At 53.4% G+C, this 23284-nt stretch overlaps 2 protein-coding genes across 2 annotated transcripts in view; one reads left to right on the plus strand and one right to left on the minus strand.

The window, feature by feature from the left end:
- Nucleotides 1–12403, plus strand: part of LOC122371931 (cytoplasmic polyadenylation element-binding protein 2-like) — a 65481-nt gene extending 53078 nt beyond the window's left edge. Inside the window, exons 7-9 of the mRNA XM_043348730.1 lie at nucleotides 3457–3638; nucleotides 9215–9325; nucleotides 9806–12403. Of these exons, the coding sequence (XP_043204665.1) occupies nucleotides 3457–3638; nucleotides 9215–9325; nucleotides 9806–9922 (410 nt within the window). The 3' untranslated portion in view covers nucleotides 9923–12403. The remainder of the gene's footprint in view (nucleotides 1–3456; nucleotides 3639–9214; nucleotides 9326–9805) is intronic.
- A 1226-nt stretch (nucleotides 12404–13629) lies between these two features.
- Nucleotides 13630–23284, minus strand: LOC122371928 (transducin beta-like protein 2). The gene is made up of 8 exons (XM_043348721.1): nucleotides 23252–23284; nucleotides 21754–21957; nucleotides 21203–21426; nucleotides 20395–20611; nucleotides 19819–20004; nucleotides 19057–19248; nucleotides 18409–18518; nucleotides 13630–14504 (listed from the first exon to the last, which is right to left on the minus strand). Exons 2-8 carry the CDS (start codon nucleotides 21797–21799, stop codon nucleotides 14400–14402), a joined length of 1080 nt encoding a protein of 359 aa, XP_043204656.1. The 5' UTR covers nucleotides 21800–21957; nucleotides 23252–23284; the 3' UTR covers nucleotides 13630–14399.

Consider the following 23284-nt stretch of genomic DNA (forward strand, 5'->3'; position numbering starts at 1 on the left):
GCGGCGGACAGAGACTGATTGAGAGAGAGAGGAGATGATAGTGGTGATGCTGGTGGCAGTGTATCGTTCTGGGACACACTGCAGGAAGGGGCGGCGGCCCTGGATTTAGAGCCGCATCCGCCGAGCCACCGCCGGCCGGCGGGATGTCAATAGTTTCCTGTTTAGCGGCCCTTTAACCGACGTCACCGCCGCCCCTCCCCGCCCGGTCCCCATTGTCCTCAGTGACCCGTCGAGTGCCGTCTGCATACGCATTACCATTTACCACCTCTGACCAGAGCTGGTCGGCTTTAACGCCCGGCTACTCGGACTCCGGTCGGCCGATTAGCGTTCGCTGTCGGCTGACACCCGCTTCGAGCGCTGGACACTGACCTATAGCCGGTTAGCTTCCCGTTCGACCTCGCGGCGCCGCGAGTGTGACCCCGGCGCGGCGCGGTGGTGCGCAAATTTCGGTCCTGTTTCCGATGGCATATCGGTGGCCGATTTGCGGCCGGTCGTCTGCCGTTAGCGGTAATGCGTCGGTCCTTATGCGGCATGCAAATGACGGTCGGGAGGCACGTGTCTCGCGGTGTATCGCCGCACTGGGCTGGACTGGTGACCGGGGCAACAGCCGACCGATCGACCGACCGACCGACCGACCGGCTGAGGACAGTTTCGGCAGCGGGCGTCACTGACCGCCAAAGGCGACAGAAACTAATGAGACCACTGAACGCGGCCGGGCCGCCTGTCAAACGCGGCGCCTGTGCGCGGTCCATTAGTGCCCGTATCGGCCACGCCGCGCGCTCGTGGGCCGCGGCCGGCGTGCCGAACTCGGCGCGGGGTGACCGAGTTCGCAACTTCGACGGAATCGACGGCGGCTGTCGGTGTCGACGAGGACGACGGCCGCCGGCCGGCAGTTCGTCTGGATTGGTCCGTGATGCAGTTCGGGTGGGGAGGGAGGGAGGGCTGGTGGGCTCCAGCCGGCGGCGACGCGATGGATTGTATTAAAATCGCCCGGATGGAGGACGGGTGGCGCAACATATCCGACGTCGAGGGGCGCGGGGTGGCGGGGGCGCCGCCAGAGCGCAGGGCGGTTCAGGGGCTGGCGCACAGAGCCGGGTGGTACGGGACGGGGGTGGCATGGGGGCCCGGGTGGAACAGGACGGGATGACATAGCATAGGGGCCCGGCCGGTGCAAGGGTCGCGGTGGCGCTGGTGCAAGGGTCGGAGTGGCGCAGAAGTGGGGTGGCGGGGGCACAAGGGAAAACACAGGGGCCTGCCGCGGGAGGGTCGGGGTGACATAGGGCAGGGTAGGATGCCGCCTGATGCTGGCTCAGGGTGGCACCGAGGCCTGCTGGGGTGCGGTGACCTAGCCGCCGGGATATCGTGGATCCTCGCCGCGCCCAGGGCTGGATTGGCGAGTCTGAATCACGGCCCGTGTTGCGACACGCCTGGCGGGGCAGTTTGTACCGGCTCCGAGCGAAACAATGCGCTCGTATCGTACGTTCGACCGCGGGATGCCGGCATTTAAGCGCTGATGTTTGCGCGGCGGTGTATTATGGCATGTTGCATAACCCTCACAGAGGACGGGTTGCGTAAACAGTGGTTAGGACGGCTATTATGACGTACTGATAGACTGACAGAATGACGAGTAATTTAGCGCATCCGGTGAAATGCGGGACCTGTTTGGGGTTTTTACGATTGAATGCATCGCTCGACCTTCTATTCCATCTGTCGATGCTTTGTTTACTGGGGGCGTGTGCGCATCATCATGTGCTGTTTTTATCTCAATCCGCAGTGAAACTGTACGCATCATACTGGGCTATATTGGGCACAGCGAAGCATCAACCTGTCGTTAGGTTTGCCTTGTTAAATTCGACAATATACCTTGGTTATTGGTATATCGTGACCGGAAAGTGCATTGTTTATGGCAAAATAGCAGTGTGGGCTGTTTTACGTTGACAAAACGAACCAGCCTGACCTGACCTGACTTGACTTGAACTGATCTGACTAGCGCATAGCCTTCTGTCCCCAGTGAAGCTGGTCGTGATCATACGGCGGAGTGTGACCTGACCTGACCAGTGACCTGACCTCTGTCCTCCAGTGGAGCTGGCGATGATCATACGGCGGCATGTGACCTGACCTGACCTGACCTGACCTCTGTCCTCCCACAGTGGAGCTGGCGATGATCATGGACCGCCTGTGCTGTGACCTGACCTGACCTGACCTCTGTCTTCCCCCAGTGGAGCTGGCGATGATCATGGACCGCCTGTGCTGTGACCTGACCTGACCTGACCTGACCTTCTCTCCCGCAGTGGAGCTGGCGATGATCATGGACCGCCTGTACGGCAGCGTGTGACCTGACCTGACCTGACCTCTCTGTCCTCCCGCAGTGGAGCTGGCGATGATCATGGACCGTCTGTACGGCGGCGTGTGACCTGACCTGACCTGACCTCTGCCCCCAGTGGAGCTGGCGATGATCATGGACCGCCTGTGCTGTGACCTGACCTGACCTGACCTCTGTCATACAGTGGAGCTGGTCGTGATCACACGGCAGAGTGTGACCTGACTTGACCTGACCTGACCTCTGTCCTCCCTCAGTGGAGCTGGCGATGATCATGGACCGTCTGTGCTGTGACCTGACCTGACCTGACCTCTGTCCTCCAGTGGAGCTGGCGATGATCATGGACCGTCTGTACGGCGGCGTGTGACCTGACCTAACCTGACCTGGCCTCTGTCCTCCCTCAGTGGAGCTGGCGATGATCATGGACCGTCTGTGCTGTGACCTGACCTGACCTGACCTCTGTCCTCCTCCAGTGGAGCTGGCGATGATCATGGACCGTCTGTGCTGTGACCTGACCTGACCTGACCTGACCTGTGTCCTCCCTCAGTGGAGCTGGCGATGATCATGGACCGCCTGTGCTGTGACTTGATCTGACCTGACCTGACCTGACCTCTGTCCTCCCCCAGTGGAGCTGGCGATGATCATGGACCGTCTGTACGGCGGCGTGTGACTTGACCTGACCTGACCTCTGTCCTCCAGTGGAGCTGGCGATGATCATGGACCGCCTGTGCTGTGACCTGACCTGACCTGACCTGACCTTCTCTCCCGCAGTGGAGCTGGCGATGATCATGGACCGCCTGTGCTGTGACCTGACCTGACCTGACCTGACCTGACCTCTGCCCCCAGTGGAGCTGGCGATGATCATGGACCGCCTGTGCTGTGACCTGACCTGACCTGACCTCTGTCATACAGTGGAGCTGGTCGTGATCACACGGCAGAGTGTGACCTGACCTGACCTGACCTGACCTCTGTCCTCCCGCAGTGGAGCTGGCGATGATCATGGACCGCCTGTGCTGTGACCTGACCTGATCTGACCTGACCTCTGCCCTCCAGTGGAGCCGGCGATGATCATGGACCGCCTGTGCTGTGACCTGACCCGACCTGACCTGACCTGACCTGACTCTGTCCTCCCCCAGTGGAGCTGGCGATGATCATGGACCGCCTGTACGGCGGCGTGTGCTACGCCGGTATTGACACGGACCCGGAGCTCAAGTACCCGAAGGGAGCCGGCCGCGTGGCCTTCAGTAACCAGCAGAGCTACATCGCCGCTATCAGCGCGCGCTTCGTGCAGCTGCAGCACGGCGACATCGACAAACGGGTCAGTGGGGCGGGGTCACCCCGGGATACCCCGGGTCATGTGGTGGGTCAGCGGGGTCACAGGGTCATGTGGGCAGGGTCACAGGAGAGGGGTCAGTGGCGGGGTCACAGAGTCGTGTGGGTATAGGGCAGTGGTCGGCAAGCCCTCCGGGGTCGTGCCCCCTTTTTCGGCGCCAGGCAGCGCCATTACCCCCACCTGCCAGGCTCCATTGGTGATATAACCAAGGTTACTGAAATACCATACTTTTCCGCGACTCTTTGGGTACCATATCTGCGAGAAACCACAGCCCCCCCCCCTGCGGTTTCTCGCAAATATCTCAAAAACGTTAAGCGCCACCATTTTTCACATTTTGTCATACATCTTTTCTGCACATGTTGTGAAAATTTCAGACCAAAGTCGCTCAAAGTCAGGTCACCAGATCATGTCAAGTCAAGTGACCTCACCTCAGTAAAGACCGTAACGCCTGTTGTAGCTACACAGAGTGACAGATCTTTTTCAAACTTTCAGGAATTGATAAAGGCAACAGCATGTACAAAATTTGTATCTCGGAGATTTAATGTCGGTGACCATGTTGATTGTTAAAAGGTCAGCTCACTTTCACGCCCTCTCTCGTTATCAATGGGAGAGGTCGCAAAGTCAATGGTAGAAATTGAAAGACGCCTTTTTTGGACGAGTGTCATTCCTAACACTGTGAAGCACTGAATCACAAGTAAACATGACCACTGAACCGGAAAACTGCACCCGTGAGGCCCGCTGTGTCCCTGAGGTCATTTCAGGTCGTGAACGGTATCTAATAGTTTTCGCTAATAACTTGATAAAGGCATGCCAGAGCGATGAAAATGCCTTAGATGTGTTTAGCTCGACGACACGGATCACCTGATGTGCAACAAGACCTTCGATGCTTCTCGACGGGAGGAGCACGATGCTGATAAAAGTGAGCTCTTGCAAGTTCTGAGTGAAACGCTATTGAAGAAAAACTATCAGCAAACAACGTACATTTTATCAGCAAACAACGTACATTCTAGCAGTTTTTGTCTCCAGCTGCAGGCTAAATCGTTATTCTTAGGTTAAATCTGAGGGTGTCATCAGAAAGAACGTTAAGAGAGCTATCGAATGCGTTTTTCCGCAGCGCTGTAGATCTACCCTTTCTTGAGCTATAGGCCAGTTTGTCGAAAATTGTCAAAGGTTGACCTGGAAATTGGCGAATTTTACGTTCGATGACCTCTGGTGAGCTGACCTTTGACTTGACCTAAAAAGTGACCATAGTTTTCCTTCATCATTTCTTATACTCTCTTTCGAAGGCCGACTACGGCGTTTCGCTAGTGGCCCAGGAGCCAAGTTGTAGGGGGTGTTCAAGCTCCACCTCCAGCAGGGCGTGGATACCCAGGAGCCCCATCGGGGCGCGGGTTAACCCCCATACGCACAGGGGTAGCGGGTATTTTTCGGGAATAGATCACGTTAAAAGGGTCGGATCACGAAAAACTGTACCGTCGGGCCGATCATTTTTATCTGTCCTGAAAATGGCATGACCTTAACCCGAATAACCGTTGATTTGTGAGATCTTTCTTGAGATCATGGCAGGCCACAAAATCTCACTTCAAGAAGTTACAGCAAGAGCCGATTTACTCGGAACTTGTCATTGACCTCTCGAAGGTCACCAAATGACCAAGGACCTTTAAATTGGGTAGCAGCGGCTGCCTATCTTCATGGGCAGCACGCTCAATTTTTCTGCAAAGCTCCAGCTCAGAGGCCGAGATGCTCGGGTCAGGGTGCAATGGACAACTCCTCCCCCTTGCGGTAGTGACTGTGAAAACGCCAATAGGCGAGCGCTGGTTAATACATGACAGTTACTTTTGCGCGACTGTGCGGAATAGCGAGCAGCTATGTACATGAAAATTGGCATGCGCCAGCTAATCAGTTCATGCTTTGTGCGTTTGCTCTCGACTAATCTTTGAATCCTGGGGCACAACAGTTGCGATGTCTGTCCCATCAAGGGAGCCATTAATTCTAAAAAAGATGAGGCTTTCTCAGAGGCCCTCATTACCCCCCGCCGAAGGGCGCCATTACCCCCAAAGGGGGCATGCCCCACCATTTGCCGACCCCTGGTATAGGGTCATGGAAGGGCTCCGACGCGACGGACTATTGTCAGGGGACTGCTAGGACTAACTGGACAGCAGGATCGGAAACTAGCTCGGACAGCCTAAGATCTGATGGCTAGATCTCACGACTAGCCGACCATACGGTTAGCCGATGCATAGAAGGTGGAGTGCTGAGTACTAACTCCTCACTCCTGACCAGGTAACTCTTCAGACTTTGGCTCACAACTCGGTCCACTCTCCAACATCCAGGGCTGCGGAGTCGATGGATTTTCGGCGACTCCGACTCCGACTCCGACTCCGGCTTTCAAAAACCAGCTCCGACTCCGACTCCGACTCCGGGCAGAATTGTCGACTCCGACCGACTCCAACTCCCGACTCCGACTCCGCAGACCTAGCAGGGCTGCGGAGTCGACAGATTTTCGGTGACTCCGACTCCGACTCCGGCTCGGGTTTCTAAAATCGACTCCGACTCCGACTCCGACTCCGGTCACAACTGTCGACTCCGACCGACTCCGACTCCGACTCCGACTCCGCAGCCCTGCCAACATCAATTAGCGATGTTCGAACCACTGATAAGTGTCATGGCAACCGCCTCCTCTACCTGTATTGATCATTGCACTCCCCCCCCCCCCCCCCGGGGTGTGTGTGAGCACGGGGGCCGGCGCGGGTCGGTAGATACGCCCTGTGGACTATGAACGGGTGTGACACGTCACATAGGTGGTTCCCGGGGTGGGGGGATAGATGGGTTCCACCGGGTAGCGTGGATAGGCTTTGTGTGGTTACTGGTTAGCACTAGAGTGTGACTCAGTGACGCGTTATGGCCTTAAGCTGTGGGTGAGGGGAGGAGGGCCAGGTGGCTGATTACGAGTATGTCGAGCCAGCTCATGCTCTGAACTGACGTGTGACGTGTATTGTTTGTTAGTCAGTTTTGACCCTATCAGTGTGTTTATTTGTGTGTATTCAGTAAAGTTACTCAGCTGGTGCTATTCTTGGTGCTATGTTCCTGGCAATTGGTACTACATGGTGTTCACAACAATAGCTGTGGCCTGTGGTCGGGTGGCCTGTGTTAAAGGAAGGGTGCCACCTTTTGGACACAACGCAGTTTTTACAAGATTAGACTCACATGAACCTAAAAACCGGCTTCACTTACCTATGCTCGAGACGGTCAGCATTGAATCCGCACGTGAAGTTATCATTTGCGAGTTTTGCTGCCAGCATTCGGGCAGGCAAAAATCTTCAGCACTATTTCCTCGTCGTGTTAAGGGTATTTTATAAAACATGAAATCAGCAAAGGTATGTATAAAAGTTATACTTTTGAAGCATGTTTTATCATTTTGAAAGGGTATATTTTTTCTTTATGGTATACACTTAAAGGAAGGGTGCCACCTTCCGAAATTTTTGTTCTATGAATCTATTTTACTTATTTGAATTTTTAGACGTGGTTAGCGCGTCCACAATATACAAAAAACCGAAACATTGCATTTAATACATTGGCCAAAAAAAAAAAGATCGTTGTTTATATCACCACTACAATTCAAGGTCGTTTGATGTGGCAGCTAGGACGGCTGGCATATCCTGTTGTCATGGCAACATATCATTCTGCCATTTGCATTGATGGCGCAACTGAGACAAAAAGATGAACAAATAAAAAGGAAGAAGATAACATGATTTGAACTAAAGGTTTCATCAAAAGAACATCAGAAAGAACATCAGAAAAGAACATCAAATAAGTCGAGTAAAGGTTTTTCCTTTACAATGCTTAAGAGATCTATGGAACCCCAGCAAACATGCCCACATGGTTCCCATATGGGGCCCACATGGGCCCCCCACCTCTTCCATATGGGTCCCACATGGGAATGGCAGTGGGTGACACGTGGGACCCATATGGGCCAGCCCACGTAGGCCCCATATGGGACCCACGCGGCGCCCACATGGGACCCATATGGGTAGCCCATCTGTAGCCCATGTCCCACGTCGGCCCATCTGGCCCATGTTCACCCCATATGGGACCCACATGGGATGCCCATCTCCAGCCCACATGCGTTTGGCCCATCTGGCCCATTTTTATCCCATATGGGGCCCATATGGGTAGCCCATCTGTAGCCCATGTCCCACGTGGGCCCATCTGGCCCATGTTCACCCCATATGGGACCCATGTGGGCATGTTTGCTGGGACCCTTCACCCTTCATGCAACTTACTAGAAAAACTTCCCAATTAAAATTTTAAAACTTAAGTGTATACCATAAATAAAAAATATACCCTTTCAAAATGATAAAACATGCTTCAAAAGTATAACTTTTATACATACCTTTGCTGATTTCATGTTTTATAAAATACCCTTAACACGACGAGGAAATAGTGCTGAAGATTTTTGCCTGCCCGAATGCTGGCAGCAAAACTCGCAAATGATAACTTCACGTGCGGATTCAATGCTGACCGTCTCGAGCATAGGTAAGTGAAGCCGGTTTTTAGGTTCATGTGAGTCTAATCTTGTAAAAACTGCGTTGTGTCCAAAAGGTGGCACCCTTCCTTTAAGTTTTAAAATTTTAATTGGGAAGTTTTTCTAGTAAGTTGCATGAAGGGTGAAGGGTTCCATAGATCTCTTAAGCATTGTAAAGGAAAAACCTTTACTCGACTTATTTGTTGTTCTTTTCTGATGTTCTTTCTGATGTTCTTTTGATGAAACCTTTAGTTCAAATCATGTTATCTTCTTCCTTTTTATTTGTTCATCTTTTTGTCTCAGTTGCGCCATCAATGCAAATGGCAGAATGATATGTTGCCATGACAACAGGATATGCCAGCCGTCCTAGCTGCCACATCAAACGACCTTGAATTGTAGTGGTGATATAAACAACGATCTTTTTTTTGGCCAATGTATTAAATGCAATGTTTCGGTTTTTTGTATATTGTGGACGCGCTAACCACGTCTAAAAATTCAAATAAGTAAAATAGATTCATAGAACAAAAATTTCGGAAGGTGGCACCCTTCCTTTAACCACATCCATGTAAAGCCGCAAAACGGTCTGTTTGTTACTGCGGTCATGTAGTCGTTTCCTGTCTTGTCTTCCCCCGGTCTCCGGCCCAATCCCATGATGCTTTGGGTGCGCAACCCTTTATGATAGCCAGCTTCTGTCATCAGTCGCCAGCAATCATCAGTGAAATATCCAGACTTAGTCCTTCTTAGACGTCTTCTGCTGTTCGTTTATCAGTGGAGCCTTTTGTCATCCCTCTCCGTACATAGGTACAGTTCCTGACTGCGGCTGCGATCGGAGCTCTGCCCTCCCCTATCCTGACCCATGCCTTGTTCCGCCTCTGACCGAACCCATCCTATGCTCATTGCTCAGGTAGAGGTGTCCTTCCCTACCCGTGCCTGGCGGCGCCTCTGGCATAGCCCTCCCGTGCTCAGGTAGAGGTGCACCGTGTCCTTCCCTACCCGTGCATGGTGGCGCCTCTGACCAGAGCCCTCCTCTGTCCAGGTGGAGGTGAAGCCCTACGTGCTCGATGATCAGATGTGCGACGAGTGCCAGGGCACGCGCTGCGCCGGCAAGTTTGCGCCCTTCTTCTGCGCCAACGTCACCTGTCTCCAGGTGAGAGAGCGGACAGAGGGAGGGAGAGAGGAGTGAGGGTAGGCTCCACAGAGTTCTGCCCTGCTTAGAGGCCCAGAGATGTTAATGTAGAGTGGGAGGGCAGAGTAACATCACTAATTTCCTGCGTGGGGGTCATGAGCTCAATGGAGCTACCGCAACGTTGAACGTGAATGCTCGATTGTTTGTTGAGGCATATTTTTGCTGATAACGGTATCGGAGTATTGTAGTGGGTTTGTTTTCCTCAACTTTGCACATTGTTGAGCTCATGTTTCCTGTTTGGAGAAGCTAGATAGGCTTTGTGCAGATAAAAATAGCATCGAGAGCTATTGATTTTGTTCCACTCATTCAGTCATGAGTGGCGTGATGGGGCCATGGATAGGGCGCTACTGTGCCGCCCGGCGCCCTCTATACCGCTCGTCCTATCCTTCCCTATCCCGTCTCATGATCTGACTGTGCCTGTCCTGTGTGTGTCTGTTTCAGTACTACTGTGAGCACTGCTGGGCTACCATCCACTCCCGTCCGGGCCGCGAGTTCCACAAACCGCTGGTGAAGGAGGGGGCCGACCGGCCGCGCGCCGTCCCCTACCGCTGGTGCTAGGTGGCGCCACTGAGCCGCCGGCCAGAGGGCGCCCGCCGCGGCAGCCTGGCAGCACCGGCTAGTAGCTACTAGATCTAGCTACCAGCGGCTCGACTGGCGCCGGTAGTCAGCGGCTGGCCGGGAGTCCGACCTGGCTCCGGCCGACAGTCGCCGCTTCTCTCTCTTTCCTCGTATATCGCCTTCCTCCCCACTCTCTCCTGTTCTCCATCCTGTCCTCTGCACACCTCTGTCCCGTCTCCGCCGCTCTGTCCACAGCCCGTTGGCTCTCGCTCTCTTTCTCCTCTGCTCGTTAGAATAGACTTGTGTGCAGTTTTTCGGATGCGTGATCCGTGCCATAGTCGAGCAGGCGCGGACGGCGGCGCGGCGGGTTCCCGGCGGCGGCGGCGGTGGCGGCGGCGCCATGTCCATTGACGTTTTATACATATATCTGTGACATATTACATAGTAGTTGTAGCAGCCAGGTAAGGTCCTGCCAGCGCTATTTCAGGCCGGCCGACACTTTGGATACCATTTTTTACCTTTTCACCGTTTTTGTATCGTCGCAATTGTAAATAGATTATGTACAAATCGCCGATATTTATACATCACTACGTGGGATTGAAATCGCATAGTTCCTCCTCCTTATTTTTGGGGTGGCGTTGTTTTGTATATGACGATGGCGCCGCGCGCGCTGGCCGCCCGGAGTGGCGTCCTGCTCCGCTTATCAATGTGACCGTGTTTTTACTGAGCCAACCGGCCGCCCCCGCCCCGCCGCCGCCGCCGCCGCCGCCCCCGCCGCCAGCGGCGTGGTCCTCGGCCCCGCCGCCCAGACCACGCCCCCGGCCGCGCGCCGCCGCCGTTTTCTATATTTATCCTCAATATTTGAAGTCAAGGGTCTGGGAATGGGGTATTGCCGCCGCGCGCGGTCAGAATTGTATAGTAGGAGGTTCATGTGATAACTGTATTTATCCCTTATTGTGATTCAATCTAATTTATGCAATTAATTTTCTAGTTCAGACATTTATAATTTTCGCATGTTATCATCATTTAACCAGTGAAGTGTAGCCGTAGCAATTCTCCCAGACTCGGTGCGTAATCTGTGTGCGTGTGACAGGCAGACGGCCGCTGACGGCTCTGCGCGGGCGAGCGCGTTCGGTAGACGTGTTACGGCGTGACGTCACGTCAGTGTGATTGGCTAGATGTGATTGGCACGCGCCGTGGCCGGCGCCGCGCGGTCGGGCCGCCGCCGCCGCCCACCTTTCTCCGATGCGGGTCAGCATGTCAAAAGCCGCGGGGAGCACGGCACGGCCGGGAATCAAAACGGCAGTCGGGTGGCGCGGCCGGGCCGATGGGGGTGTTCCCCGGCCGGCCGGCCGCTCGGACTGAGTCGCCGGCCGGCCGGGCACGCCGCCACCGGCCCGGCCGCCTCTTGTTGGCTAGGTGTAGGCGTGTGTGCGTGTGTTTGCGGTGTGCGCGGTCAGACACCCCCAGAGCGACGTGAGCCCCCCTGTCACAGTTGAGAAGCTCCATAACCCGGACCGGCTGAAGTACCGTCGGCAGTGACGCGGAACAGCGAGTCGGACAGCGGGCGCAGATCATAATGACGCCGCCTATCGAGAGAGCGCGGCCCGCCGGCCCGACCACCGCTGTAGCGCTGTCCGCTCGCCCCCGCCCACCCCTTGCCGAGACGCTTGTTTTCAGGGTAGCAATACGTGGGCATTAATTTGTAGTTTATTTTTCTACTAGTGCCACGCGCGCCGGTCGGCGCACCGCGTGCCGGCCGGCGGCGCCCGCCCACCCAGCTCCCCTCCTGTGTCTGTGGCAGGCTCGCTCGCGCGCGCCGCGCGGCCCACTCGATAGCGGCCGTGCTCCCGCGCCCCGCCGTCCCTCTGCGTGATGTGCAACCCGAGGCGTAGCCGTTGGGTTTTGTACAAAAATTAAAGGTGTCATTCATTTATTTTCCTAGTCCAAGTACACTGCTAGCAGCATGGTTTTATAGTATGATTTTAGCAAATCGGAAGTGATTTTATAACGCTTCATAATTAGGGCGCCGTTCGTCGTGCGCGGCGGTGTGTGTGTCGTTGGCGCGCGCGCGCGCGTGTACGGCGGGCGGGCCAGCTGGTCAGCCGCCGCTGCCGCCGCCGCCCAGCGAACGTTTGTATTTCCATAGACGTCGACCGTGTTGTCCGTTGTTATGTTCCCGGCGCCCGTTGTCGGCGGACCGGCGGGCCGCGGCCGCCCGCCCCCCGTCCCCGTCCCCGCCCCGGCGCCCGCCGTCTGGTGTGCATTTTCAGTCAGCTTAGTTTGCGCGTCGTTTTGTAATTGCGGTTTTCTAATTTTGTAGCGGCGCGCGCCGGCGGCGGTCGCGGGCGCTGGCTCGCCGAGTCGCTCGCGGCCCGCCGTCGCTACCCATTACACCTGTTCTGGGGACAGTTTACAGTTATTTTGTTGTGTCAGACGTTTTTATGTTTTGATAAATAATTACATAAATATCACAAGAGACTAGTGTTTTTGTCTGGTGGTGACGTGGTGTGCTGGCGGTGAGAGAATGGATGAAGGAACTGAGACGGCTGAAAGTGGATCGATCTTCCGGGGCGGGTGTGATACATACGACGGCTGGCCAATCCTAGCATGGCTGTAGTTTTCGATACGACATTTGAGCACGCAGCATTCGACGGTTGTGAAAGCAAGCCACTGCGGTACGATTGCTCACTCTGCGACAATGCGGCGAACTGTAAGCTGGACCCGCACTTGCCAATCAACCAGGACCTACATTGAGCCGACAGAACTGACGCGTCACTGGATGGACTTGAATTCACACTTCTTGTGTGGGCCCAGTCCCTGTTCTGACGACTTGGGGCGAACGATGCGCATACATGCATATAACGAACGAAGAGTTTTATGCTTTTTCCTGCGGCGCACACCGAACTTGAACAATGTAGGTAGGTAACAGCAAAACTGAGAGCAAACCATTTATATGACGCCTGTTAGGGCGAAGTTATGCACACGGTTCAGTAGACAGAAGTCAGAATCTTACGAGTTACGACTTTAGATTATATGCATGAGCCTGTTCTTGGGCTCTACCTGTTCCACATTAGCAAATGCTTTGCTAATTTCGGAATCGTGCAATGAAAAGTTTTTAACATAAATAAACTTGCATTAATTCAAACATAATCATACGAACAAACGATACTCGCTCCGTCCCACGCTTCCCCAAGGCCCTAAATCTTCCCACCCCACCACGCCTCCTCCCCTCCCCACCAGTCGCCACGTCTCCGTCCAGCTCAGCAGATTCTGCGTCGGTAAGCGCCGCCAGTCTCCTGAGGCGCCGGTTTACGGGGGGGGGGGGGGGGCGTCCCCACGGTTTATGGGTCCGCCACGAGCGCGCCGGGCTATCACCGCCGACGACTAAGCTGTCGAGATGAAAGCGCTGCGACCGCAGCTCGCCAGAAAGCTGCGTTTGACGCGCCGAGCCGCTGCCAGCTGGGCGTAACACGTTTTTAGTGGAGAGAGCTCGGCCAAATTGGAAAACCAGCTCGAAAAATACCGGCACATCTAAGAAGAACAAAATATTTCTGTGATTCAGAAGTAGCATTGCCTGCACATGCTGCATTATCATGAACAATCCAAGACATGCTCCCCACTAGACGTTTTCTCATGTCGCAATGCCGGACACCAGTCTCCAGAAATTTGGTGCTAAAACTTACTCTTTCGCCATATCAACCGCATCCACAGAAAACATTTGTATTTGAAACTGCAACCCTGCGAGATGAACATGATAAGTGTGGCACCACAACACGGCATATCACAAATCTGGCAGCCCCGACAGTGCCGGGTCGGGTACGGCGTCACGGAACGTGATAGGAAGCCGTCACGGAACGTGTCACGTCGATCATCACGAAACGTGTCACGACGATCGTCACGACCGACACCTCCGGTCGGTTGGATAGTTGTGGTGTCTAGCTTACACGGGAATGCCTTTTCGCGCGTGCAGGGGAATGCCAAGCCCACGCAGTGGGCACTAGGCAACCACAGGCTGGATTGTTATCCATCGGCCCCGTCCGCGTTCGCAAATGATCGTTCAACACACAACAAACGTTAACTCCACAACCGCGGCGGTCGACCCAGGCGCGATCAGTCACTGACAATATCAGTATGGTTAGCACAGCGTTCCATTAGCCCAGCGTCAACCCCAGTATGCCCCAATGCCCAGCAGGCTCGCCCGATGCCCAAAACCTCGCTCCTTTGTATTGATTATCGGTGGCACCGTCCCGCGGACGGCCTCTACTGCCGGTGGCGGGTTGATCCGTCGCCAGATCTCGCCTCTAACTTATCACGCCACTGAGCAGCGGTAAAACACGGCACCCTCCCTCGCCAAATTATTTCCTCATCTCTCCCTGTCCTCAGCGCGCTCGCCGCGTCCCCACGTCCTCTCTCCCATGACTCCAGAGACCAACAACGACCACTGGCTTCTCTCCTGGGCTCAGTGGTCAGTGACTCACTCACCCAGTGTGCTCAGAAAAGCCTGTAGTTCCTTCACCTGAGCGGTCAGCCGCTCCTTCAGGGTGTGGTTGGTGGTCTTGGCAAGTTTGTCTTTCATCACCTGAGGGACCAGAGGCGGGCAGCGGTTAGCCGGCGCAGAAGCGGCTATATTCGGCATGGCTGCTGAATCCTGTCTGACGTTCCCATTATAGCGCAATCAATGAGGGCACAGAAAGTGCCGGCAGTCTTTCCAACCAGAGCTTGGCGAAACTTCGAACAAGGCAAACATCAACTATCAAATATAGATATCAGAATGCTTTAACCACCCGGTGAACGTCTGCATTACAAAGCACAGCGATTCAAACGTTACAGTATCGATTTCGCATGGCGTCCGGGATAACTTTAGACCAGTGGTCGGCAGGTCATTCGGGGTCGTGCCCCCTTTTTGGGCGCCAGGCAGGGCCATTACCCCCACCTAACAGACCCCATTGCTGACACAACTAAGTTTACTGAAATTCCATACCGTCCTGGAACTCTTTGGGTATTTGTGCATTTCCAATGCATCAAATTTAAAACATGACACTTCCTCCACAAAACATTTAATACCTATATCCCAGTAGCGTCGGAACAGCTTCAATTAAGGGGGAGGGGGGGGGGGGGGGCACTGCCGACTTTTGGTCCCATTCTTTCCATGCAACGCCCATAGGGCTAATGTTAAAATGCAAAAATCAAAGGGTGCACGGTGCCCCGGTGCCCTCCCCGTTCCGCCGCCTATGCTATATCCCATTTAACCCTTGTACGTATAGGGGCGGCGGGTGGTTTTTCGTTAAAAGCTCACGTAAAAGGCATTGGATCACGACCAAATTGTACCCTCAAGCCCATCATTTTTTTTTTACCAGCCCGGAAAATATCATGACCTGAGACCAGTTTTACCAACAGAAAAATAACCGCCTGCCGGAATTTTTGCATCAAGACCGCTTCACATACGGAGCGTAAACGCGATGGGCTCGTAAGCGGATAGGGCTTTACTGTTTACGCTCCATGTGTGAAACGATCTTTAGGCAAAAAATTCCGGCAGGGGGTTATTTTTCTGTTGGCAAAACTGGCCTCTGGACCCATAATGACCGTTGGCTTATGAGCTTTTTCTGGAGATCATCTTGAGCCATAAAATCTCACTTCAAGAAGTTATAGCGGGTCCCGATTTTCTCGACACTTGTCATTGCCCTCTTGAATGATACGGAATGACCAAGGACCTTAAAAATGGGCAGCAGCGGCTTCCTATTTTCACGGGTAGCACGCTCGTCTTTTTTATGCACAGCTCCATCTCAGAGTCCGAAAGGCCGCGGGGGTCCGATCGACTCCTCCCCCTTACGTTAGCGGCTGTTGAAACGCCAACAGACGGGCGACGGTTAAAAGTTGCAGCTGCTTTTGTACGACTGTACGGAGGGGTGAGATGGTGAGGCGAGCAGGTACGTGAAAATTGGTATCTAATCAATGTGTGCTGTGCCTTCCCAGCCAGCAATTCGTCCGGGATGCGGTTGGGGACGGTCGGGATAGGCTCCGGATGTCCCGACTTGTCCCTACCCGGTTGGGTAGGCTTGGGTTGTCCCAATCGATACCGGACCTCGATGGCCGGCGGTAGGGGCGACTCGGGATTTCCGGACCGCATGCTTAATCGGTTGGGACGCGGTACGGATAGCCCAATCGAATCCCATGTTTAGACAGGCTTGTGATTTACGTTGTTATCCCAACCGATCTGAGAAGGCGCTTCGGGCACCATATCCGGTGGCCCACAAAGCCTGGAAAAGCAATCAGATGGGCCGCGTGCAGGCAGACGCGTCCTCTGAGCGCAGCGGCCAGTCTAGCTGCCGCGTTGGTCAAGTGTCGGTCTCTCCTTTGAGCTGCTGCCTTAGGATATTGCTTTTGAACTGGCTCTAGCAAGCGGTCGATTCAACTGTTGTCGTTGCAGGGAAATCAGTCCGTCTTTGAGAACAGGGTGAGTATAGTGCACACTTCATCCGTGATGTAGGGAGCGGGAAAGCTATAGGTAATATAAATTTTAATGTTCGTTGTGGTTGTACGGCATGTGAATTACACTCGTGCTGTCGCATGTTTGATCAGTTATCATGGACAGAAGATGTTTGGTCTCATTGTCAAGTGTCGTTGGTTGCATTGTAGGTTTGAAACCTGAATTACCAGGCATACCACGTGAAATGCCAGATGTGGGTTATTTCTTAGTGATTTTTAGTGTGTCCCAGACTTTGATTAATTACCTCTTGGTCATTTTCAGATGCTCTCTTCGCACAGTGGTGAACCGCCCGACCAGATGCCAGCCGTCTACATAGTTTCGCGGTGGCTCTCTGAAGCCCGTGACGGCACACGGACACACTGTCCGCAGAGGAGCTGACACGAACAAGGCGCAGGCCTGCTATAATGACTGTGAGCACTGGAAGTGAGTCCGCTGTGCCAGCGCCTTGCAGCAGCGCTAAGATGTTGGCCGACGCCATGAATGTGCTGGCCAGGCTGTGAATTTGTAAAAATTTGACCTGTGTGCAACCAGTAAATTTGTGAATATATTTCAGTGTCCAATGTAATTCATTTTATCGTGCAGGCATTATAAAGGTTGAATTGGAGAATAATGAAGAGGCGAAGGAGTTGCGGTGGCGCAAGCAAAGTGGTCGCATCTGCATAACAGCAATCTGCGGTTATAAGACTGCGGTTAATATGTCAGATACCTGCGGTATTCCCGAACCGGCCGTGCAGGCCGAGTTGGGACATCCCGATCGGGATCGGAGTTCATCGCTTGTTAAAATGCCATAAGGCGGTTCGGATGTGTGCGGGATTTCCGAACCGGCTGTGCGGGGAGATTTGGGGAATCCCGATCGGGATCGGAGTTAAGCGCTTGTTAAAACGTCATAAGGCGGTCCGGATACGTGCGGGATCTCCCAACCGACCGTGCAGGGTAGGTTGGGATATCCGGACCGTTCCAGCCCGTACAAAGTGTCTCATTTCCCAATCCTGTCCCACTCCGGTCCCGATCGGGGTGGTGCGGGCTGAGTCCGAAAATCACGATCGGGAACGGATTGGGATTGCTGGCTGGGTTTGGCCTGGGCTAATCTTTGAACCCTGGGATGCAATAGTCACGATGGCTCCATCACTGGAGCTACAAACTCTAAAAAGATAGGCTTTCTCAGAATCCCTCATTACCCCCACCGAAAGGGCTCCATTACCCCCAAAGGGGGCATGCCCCACCATTTGCCGACCCCTGCTTTAGACCATGATAACACAAAAGATCACAACGTAAGCGTTTCTTCAAAAAGGCATTTATGTCAGATCAGGGTCCAGCGAATGTGAGAGCATATAAGCACCGGTCCAACACCCGCCAAAATAGGCGAAAGGTAACCGGATACAGCCGGAACAAACCAGATGAAATCATACAAAAAAAGAAACTGGTAGCTTATCCCGACTCACGGACCCAAAACAAGCCCCCGAGGACTGAGGAGACACATGGGACGTGTGTCACGTCCCATACTGATAGATTCTGAACAGGTAACTGTAGTCGGAACAGGAATGCCTCCAGCGACTCATCCCAGGCTGCTTCTCTGCGAGGTTTGCTCTAACGAAGTCTACTTTATCAAAGTACCATGTAACCTGCCAGGCCAGGAGTTCAAACGGTGCCGGATCTGGAAGCCGCGGGGGGCGGCCCCGCGGTGCTGGGGGCACTGGGAGCCGACTGTTCTAATACGGCGCCCATATGAGCCGGGGACTGCCGGCCCGGCACCTGTGACCTAGTGAATGTCCGGGTGTGCGGGGTACGAAAGGTGCGGGTGACATCTTCCACCGGCTGTGACAGGGGGACTGAATTTTTACCTAACAACTCAGTGTGGGGCTGACACCGGGGTCTGACGTAGAAGGGGTATGTCTGCTGTTCGCCAATCTCACTGGCCAGTCCTGCCTCCCTTCACATAGCGACACCCTGCGTACCTTCAGCACTACGTCCGTGCTTTGCCGCCCCCTGTTCTCACCTGTATGTTGACCCTGCAGCCAGGAACGTTGTGCAGTATCCGTATGTGCTTGTCGCCAGTCGTCAGCAGGTAGCGACTGGTCGGATCGAACAGCATACAGGTGATCGGACCTGTCGAGACGGGGGACGGCGCGGTCAGTGATGGTACACAACGAGCGGCGCATTCATGTTATAAAAAGTATAAACAACGACACTTGACGGAACCTCGAGTTCAGTGATCACAAATGTCAATCATGCCAAAAATGTCAGTAGACAGAGCAACCAGTGAGACAGCTGCCCAGTCATAAACGATTGAGGTTCCTGGGGGGGGGGGGGGGGGGGAGGCGAGCATTAAATGGGAAGGATCAAGGAAACATAACATATCGTCATAAGTCAGAGCAGCACGCTGCGAACTGTATTCACAAGAGAAGGGAGAATCAGTGATGGGCGCTCAAATGACGACGGGTGAGAGGGTTGACATTAGCGTGGCAAATCACCAATTCATCTGGCGTCTCGGGTCCCCGCAGCCGACTAGAGCAGAGGCAGGGCTCCCTGCTGACCCACTTGTCCAACATACTACCCTTCCCTTGACGCACAACCCCACTCCCCACCCTGCCCACAATCCGGGTCACACGCTGTCCCTTCCCATCCCATGCTCCGCCCCACTCACTGCTGTGTAGCGCCGCGAGCGTGGCCATCATGTCTCCGGTCTCTGCCGAGAAGAGTTGGACGTCCGAGCGGGCGCCGACGGCCACCGTGCAGCCGTCGGGGGAGAGGGCCACGCGCGAGGCCGAGCCCGACTCTCCGCCGCCGCAGGGAGCCGACTGGATCAGCTGCGGATCCTGGCCGATCCGGTACTCGACTGTGTGTGTGTGGGGGGGGGGGGGGAGGGGGCTGCGTCAGTCGGGAGGTCCTGGCTGGTACGATGCTTTATTGTTTGGAAACAGCATCTGGGAGCTGTGTCGATTGAAGCCAGCTTGTGAGTGGCTTCCGATTAGAAACTTCGTTTGGATATGAAGGAATACAAGTTGACGGTCCGGGCAGATCTGTACTATACTGTATGGGAGTTGCTCTTCCAAACACGATGCTAGATCCTCTCCTCTCGCCTAACCCCACCACTTCACGGGAAGGAAATATTGGAAGCCTTGCATATAAACCACGGTTAGATCATGCGCTGACGTTACACAACACCAACAAACAAAATCTATACGAAAAAAAACGTGATGAATAACACCACAACTATCAGCAAAAGGATGGGAAATACCATATGTTATACATACTCAAAGGTCAGGAAGCGTCCCAATCGTCTTGGTTACGGAATCCGGGTACGTTTACTAGCACAAGCCGATACGTTCCACATCCTTGCCACCGAGTCCCACGCATATTGTATCAAAACACATTAAAGCTCTTCTCTCCCGCCCGTGCGACTGACCGTTGGTGTTGAAGAGCTTCCAGGTGCCGTCTCGGCTCACGGTCACCATGCGGAAGCTGTCGGGGGTGGCGCTGAGGTCCAGCACACCGGACGTGTGCCCCTTCAGCTCGAACGCCCGGCTCAGCTTGTCAAAGTCGCCCGAGCGCGTGAAGGCCACCTCCCACACCTTGACGTCCGGCGTGAACCCTGAGAGACGGACGATGGTCAAAGGTAGGTAGGTGTAGCGACCAGAGGTGGAGCCCAGGAGAGGCCGGGCGTAAACACGCCATGCCATTAGAGCTACGAGCTTATCGGTCTTCACTTTCCATCAAATATCGCGAAATCATTCGACACATTATTGGCGAACAATAAATTAAGAACAAACATCCAACCACAACTAATCGAGCGAGACCTTTCTATGCATGCGCGCAGCTACCGACACCACGTCCTACTCCTAGACAATATATTCTTTTTCATTAGTGAAATTACTACCCTTTCAATGGTTCTTTCAGACTTCCATCACACACTACATAACCTTACCATCCTACCATCTAACTCCACCGCCCTACCTCCATCCCTCCCTACTCCGTCCAGTACCTGCCGACATGATGAACCGTCCACAGGGTGATATGCGCGCGGCGTGCACGGGCGCCTGACGGGTGTCAGTGGAGGCCAGGACGCCGCCCCTCAGGTCAAACACGGTCAGTCGTCCCCGCTCCGAGCAGCACATGACGTAGTGGCCGGCGCTGTGACGCTGCTCCGCCGAGCCGCCGTTACTGGAGATACCGCTGCCCACCAGCGGATCGTCGTCCAGCTGCGGCCGAGGCATATGGCGTCATTGTGGAGAATGGCGAATGACACAGGTCCATATAGGTGCAAACAGTGCAAGAACCAGTACTGCTAGTTGTCATAAATGGTAATACAGTAAGAAAATGTCTTTTGGTAAAGACAGCGTCAGTGCAGAAGGTAGAAAAATGAGGAGATTTCACTAATCTTGATAGGATCTTCAATGCTTAGCTGACTTTACCCCCTCCCCTCCCATATTATCCTAACCTGATCGGCTTCGCCGTTCCTGATTTTCACTAACCTTTCGAAGTCCACAAGCATTGTTCCAATTCATACACTCAACAGCAGATTGCAGCCGCACAACTGCGAAAGGAATTTAAGCCTTAGCCACTAGCCAGCCATGTACCCGTACCAGCTGTAACCCGCTGCTAGCCGGTGCTGCCAGGCTGCCGCTGCGGGCGCCCTCTGGCCGGCGGCTCAGTGGCGCCACCTAGCACCAGCGGTAGGGGACGGCGCGTGGCCGGTCGGCCCCCTCCTTCACCAGCGGTTTGTGGAGCTCGCGGCCCGGACGGGGGTGAGTCGCGGCCCGGCCGGCCGACATCCCCATCCCTGCGCTCACCTTATCGAACGTGACGGCCACCTGCGGGTTGCCGAGCGTGCCGTCCGACTTTTTGCTCAGTTTGTAGACCTGCAGCCGGTTCTCGTTGTGTTTGGCGCACAGCAGCGCGTGGTTGTCGGGACTCCAGCTCACGCCGGTGGCGTGGTCGAACTCGACGTTCACGCGCGTCGACTTGTGCTCCCGCTCGGAGAAATGGCGCGTCTGCCACAGCAGTACGCTCCGATCTGTCCTCAGAGTGGGGGGGGGGGGGGAGGGGGTGAATGAGAAGAGGTGGGCAGGACAGTCAGCATTTGGGTTCCTACGATTCTTAGCATTCTTGGTGTCCAGATTTTGTGCACTTTGACCCTGAAGTGCAAATGATCAGGGACTTCAGTAAATATGCTGTCAACTATAATGGCATCAATACATGGTATTCAGAAGAGCTCAGGTGGCTCACTCCCACCATAACACCTTCTTACACTAACTCAGGAAGAAAAGTCAGTAACAATACTAATAAAAGTGGCTGCCAATGCATGCATTTTTACTAGTACATTGTGACAGAGGACACTCACCCATGGAACATGATGCCAAATATTTGCCATTTGGACTGAAGCTCATGTCCAGAACATTGTCATTGTGACCCTTCAAGGAAGATAGCAGCCAGGGGTGGCTGAACTTTGACTTGTTGTCCCGATGAGGAGGAACCTTGTCTGCCTTCTTCTTCGATTTGCTGACATTGGATGTCGCTTTGTCCACATCACCCTTGTCAAGTGGAACTGCAGGGAAAACTGTGATTAACATTGTGACCTTCAGTGATAGAAACAGTAAGTTAAAAGTAATGATGCAGTATAAACAGCCTACAAAACATCTTAAATTTTCATGAAGTACCTTTTAAGCAACTTTCAAGTAAATTTGGCAAACAAGACACATAAGTCAACAACCTATTAACTGGTGCACCAGTCTTGCTGCTTGAACATGTTTTCTCCATTTCTGCAGTCTGTTTACAATACAAGTTAGTTGGTTTGGTTCAAGCACCATATCCAGTGGACCACGTGCTAACCCAAACCGGAACTCTCACGCTGTTCCAAGCAGTCAGGTAACAATACAAGTTGTGACTGTAAATTGCAGTTTAAACTGTAACTGGATTGGTATTTGATACTAACCAATCCAGTCGGGGAAACTATGGTAAAATCTGCTATTTTTAGCAGTCTGCTATTTTTAGCAGAAATCTGCTAAAAATGGGTACGCATGTGACGTCATCGTACCCAAATATAGCAGATTTGGGTACGGCCCCATACAAAAGCAGATCTGCACCCTAATTGAAGCAAATGCGCATCAAATGCCTGGCAGATTCATGATGAGAATAGTGGTGAGAGTGTTCTCTGCTTTTTTTGTTCAGATCCGACTATTTTCAAATTCATTATTTGAAAATAGTCGAATCTGAACAAAAATATCAGAGGACATTCTCAGCACTATTCTAATAATGAATCTGCCAGGCATTTGATGCGCATTTGCTTCAATTAGGGTGCAGATCTGCTTTTGTCGGGAACAGTACCCAAATCTGCTATATTTGGGTACGATGACGTCACATGCGTACCCATTTTTAGCAGATTTCTGCTAAAAATAGCAGACTGCTAAAAATAGCAGATTTTACCATAGTTTCCCCGACTGAATCCCAATAATAGGCACATCAGCTAATCCATTGCAACTGAGAATTAAATCTGAATCCAAATCTGTCAGTACCTAGCTGCTCACTTCTCAGTGTTTCAATGCTTAAAAATGTCCAAAATGGGTAAATATTAAGTTCAAGACATACCTTGCGGGTCATTACTCTGTTCCAGAGGTGACGCCGGTGACGCCTTCTTAGAAAAATATATAATTATCGCAATTCCAGAGATAACCGTAATGAAGATTGGACTGAGAGCGAGGATTCCAGACACATCCATGACGTACAGTTAGATGATTTTAGAGAACCAGTAAAACTGCAATGCTTGTTCCTATTTTTTTTATTTCTGCAAAAGAACGGCAGAATATATTCTAGAAATGTCAAAAGAAACAGGCAGTTCCAACCCCTGGTTCCAACTCCTCGAGGACACACGGACA

Source organism: Amphibalanus amphitrite, unplaced genomic scaffold (genome assembly GCF_019059575.1).
Source record: "Amphibalanus amphitrite isolate SeventyFive unplaced genomic scaffold, NRLGWU_Aamphi_draft 001294F_arrow, whole genome shotgun sequence".
Taxonomy (NCBI): domain Eukaryota; kingdom Metazoa; phylum Arthropoda; class Thecostraca; order Balanomorpha; family Balanidae; genus Amphibalanus; species Amphibalanus amphitrite.

What these genes read in the sequence shown, in the direction of transcription:
- LOC122371928 (XM_043348721.1), bottom strand. Translation starts at nt 21,799, where the DNA reads ATGAGCTTCAGTCCAAATGGCAAATATTTGGCATCATGTTCCATGG. An exon ending in TTTGGCATCATGTTCCATGG is followed by an intron (nt 21,427 to 21,753) that starts GTGAGTGTCCTC and finishes CTCTGAGGACAG; the next exon opens with ATCGGAGCGTACTGCTGTGG. An exon ending in ACGGTTCATCATGTCGGCAG is followed by an intron (nt 20,005 to 20,394) that starts GTACTGGACGGA and finishes TCCGTCTCTCAG; the next exon opens with GGTTCACGCCGGACGTCAAG.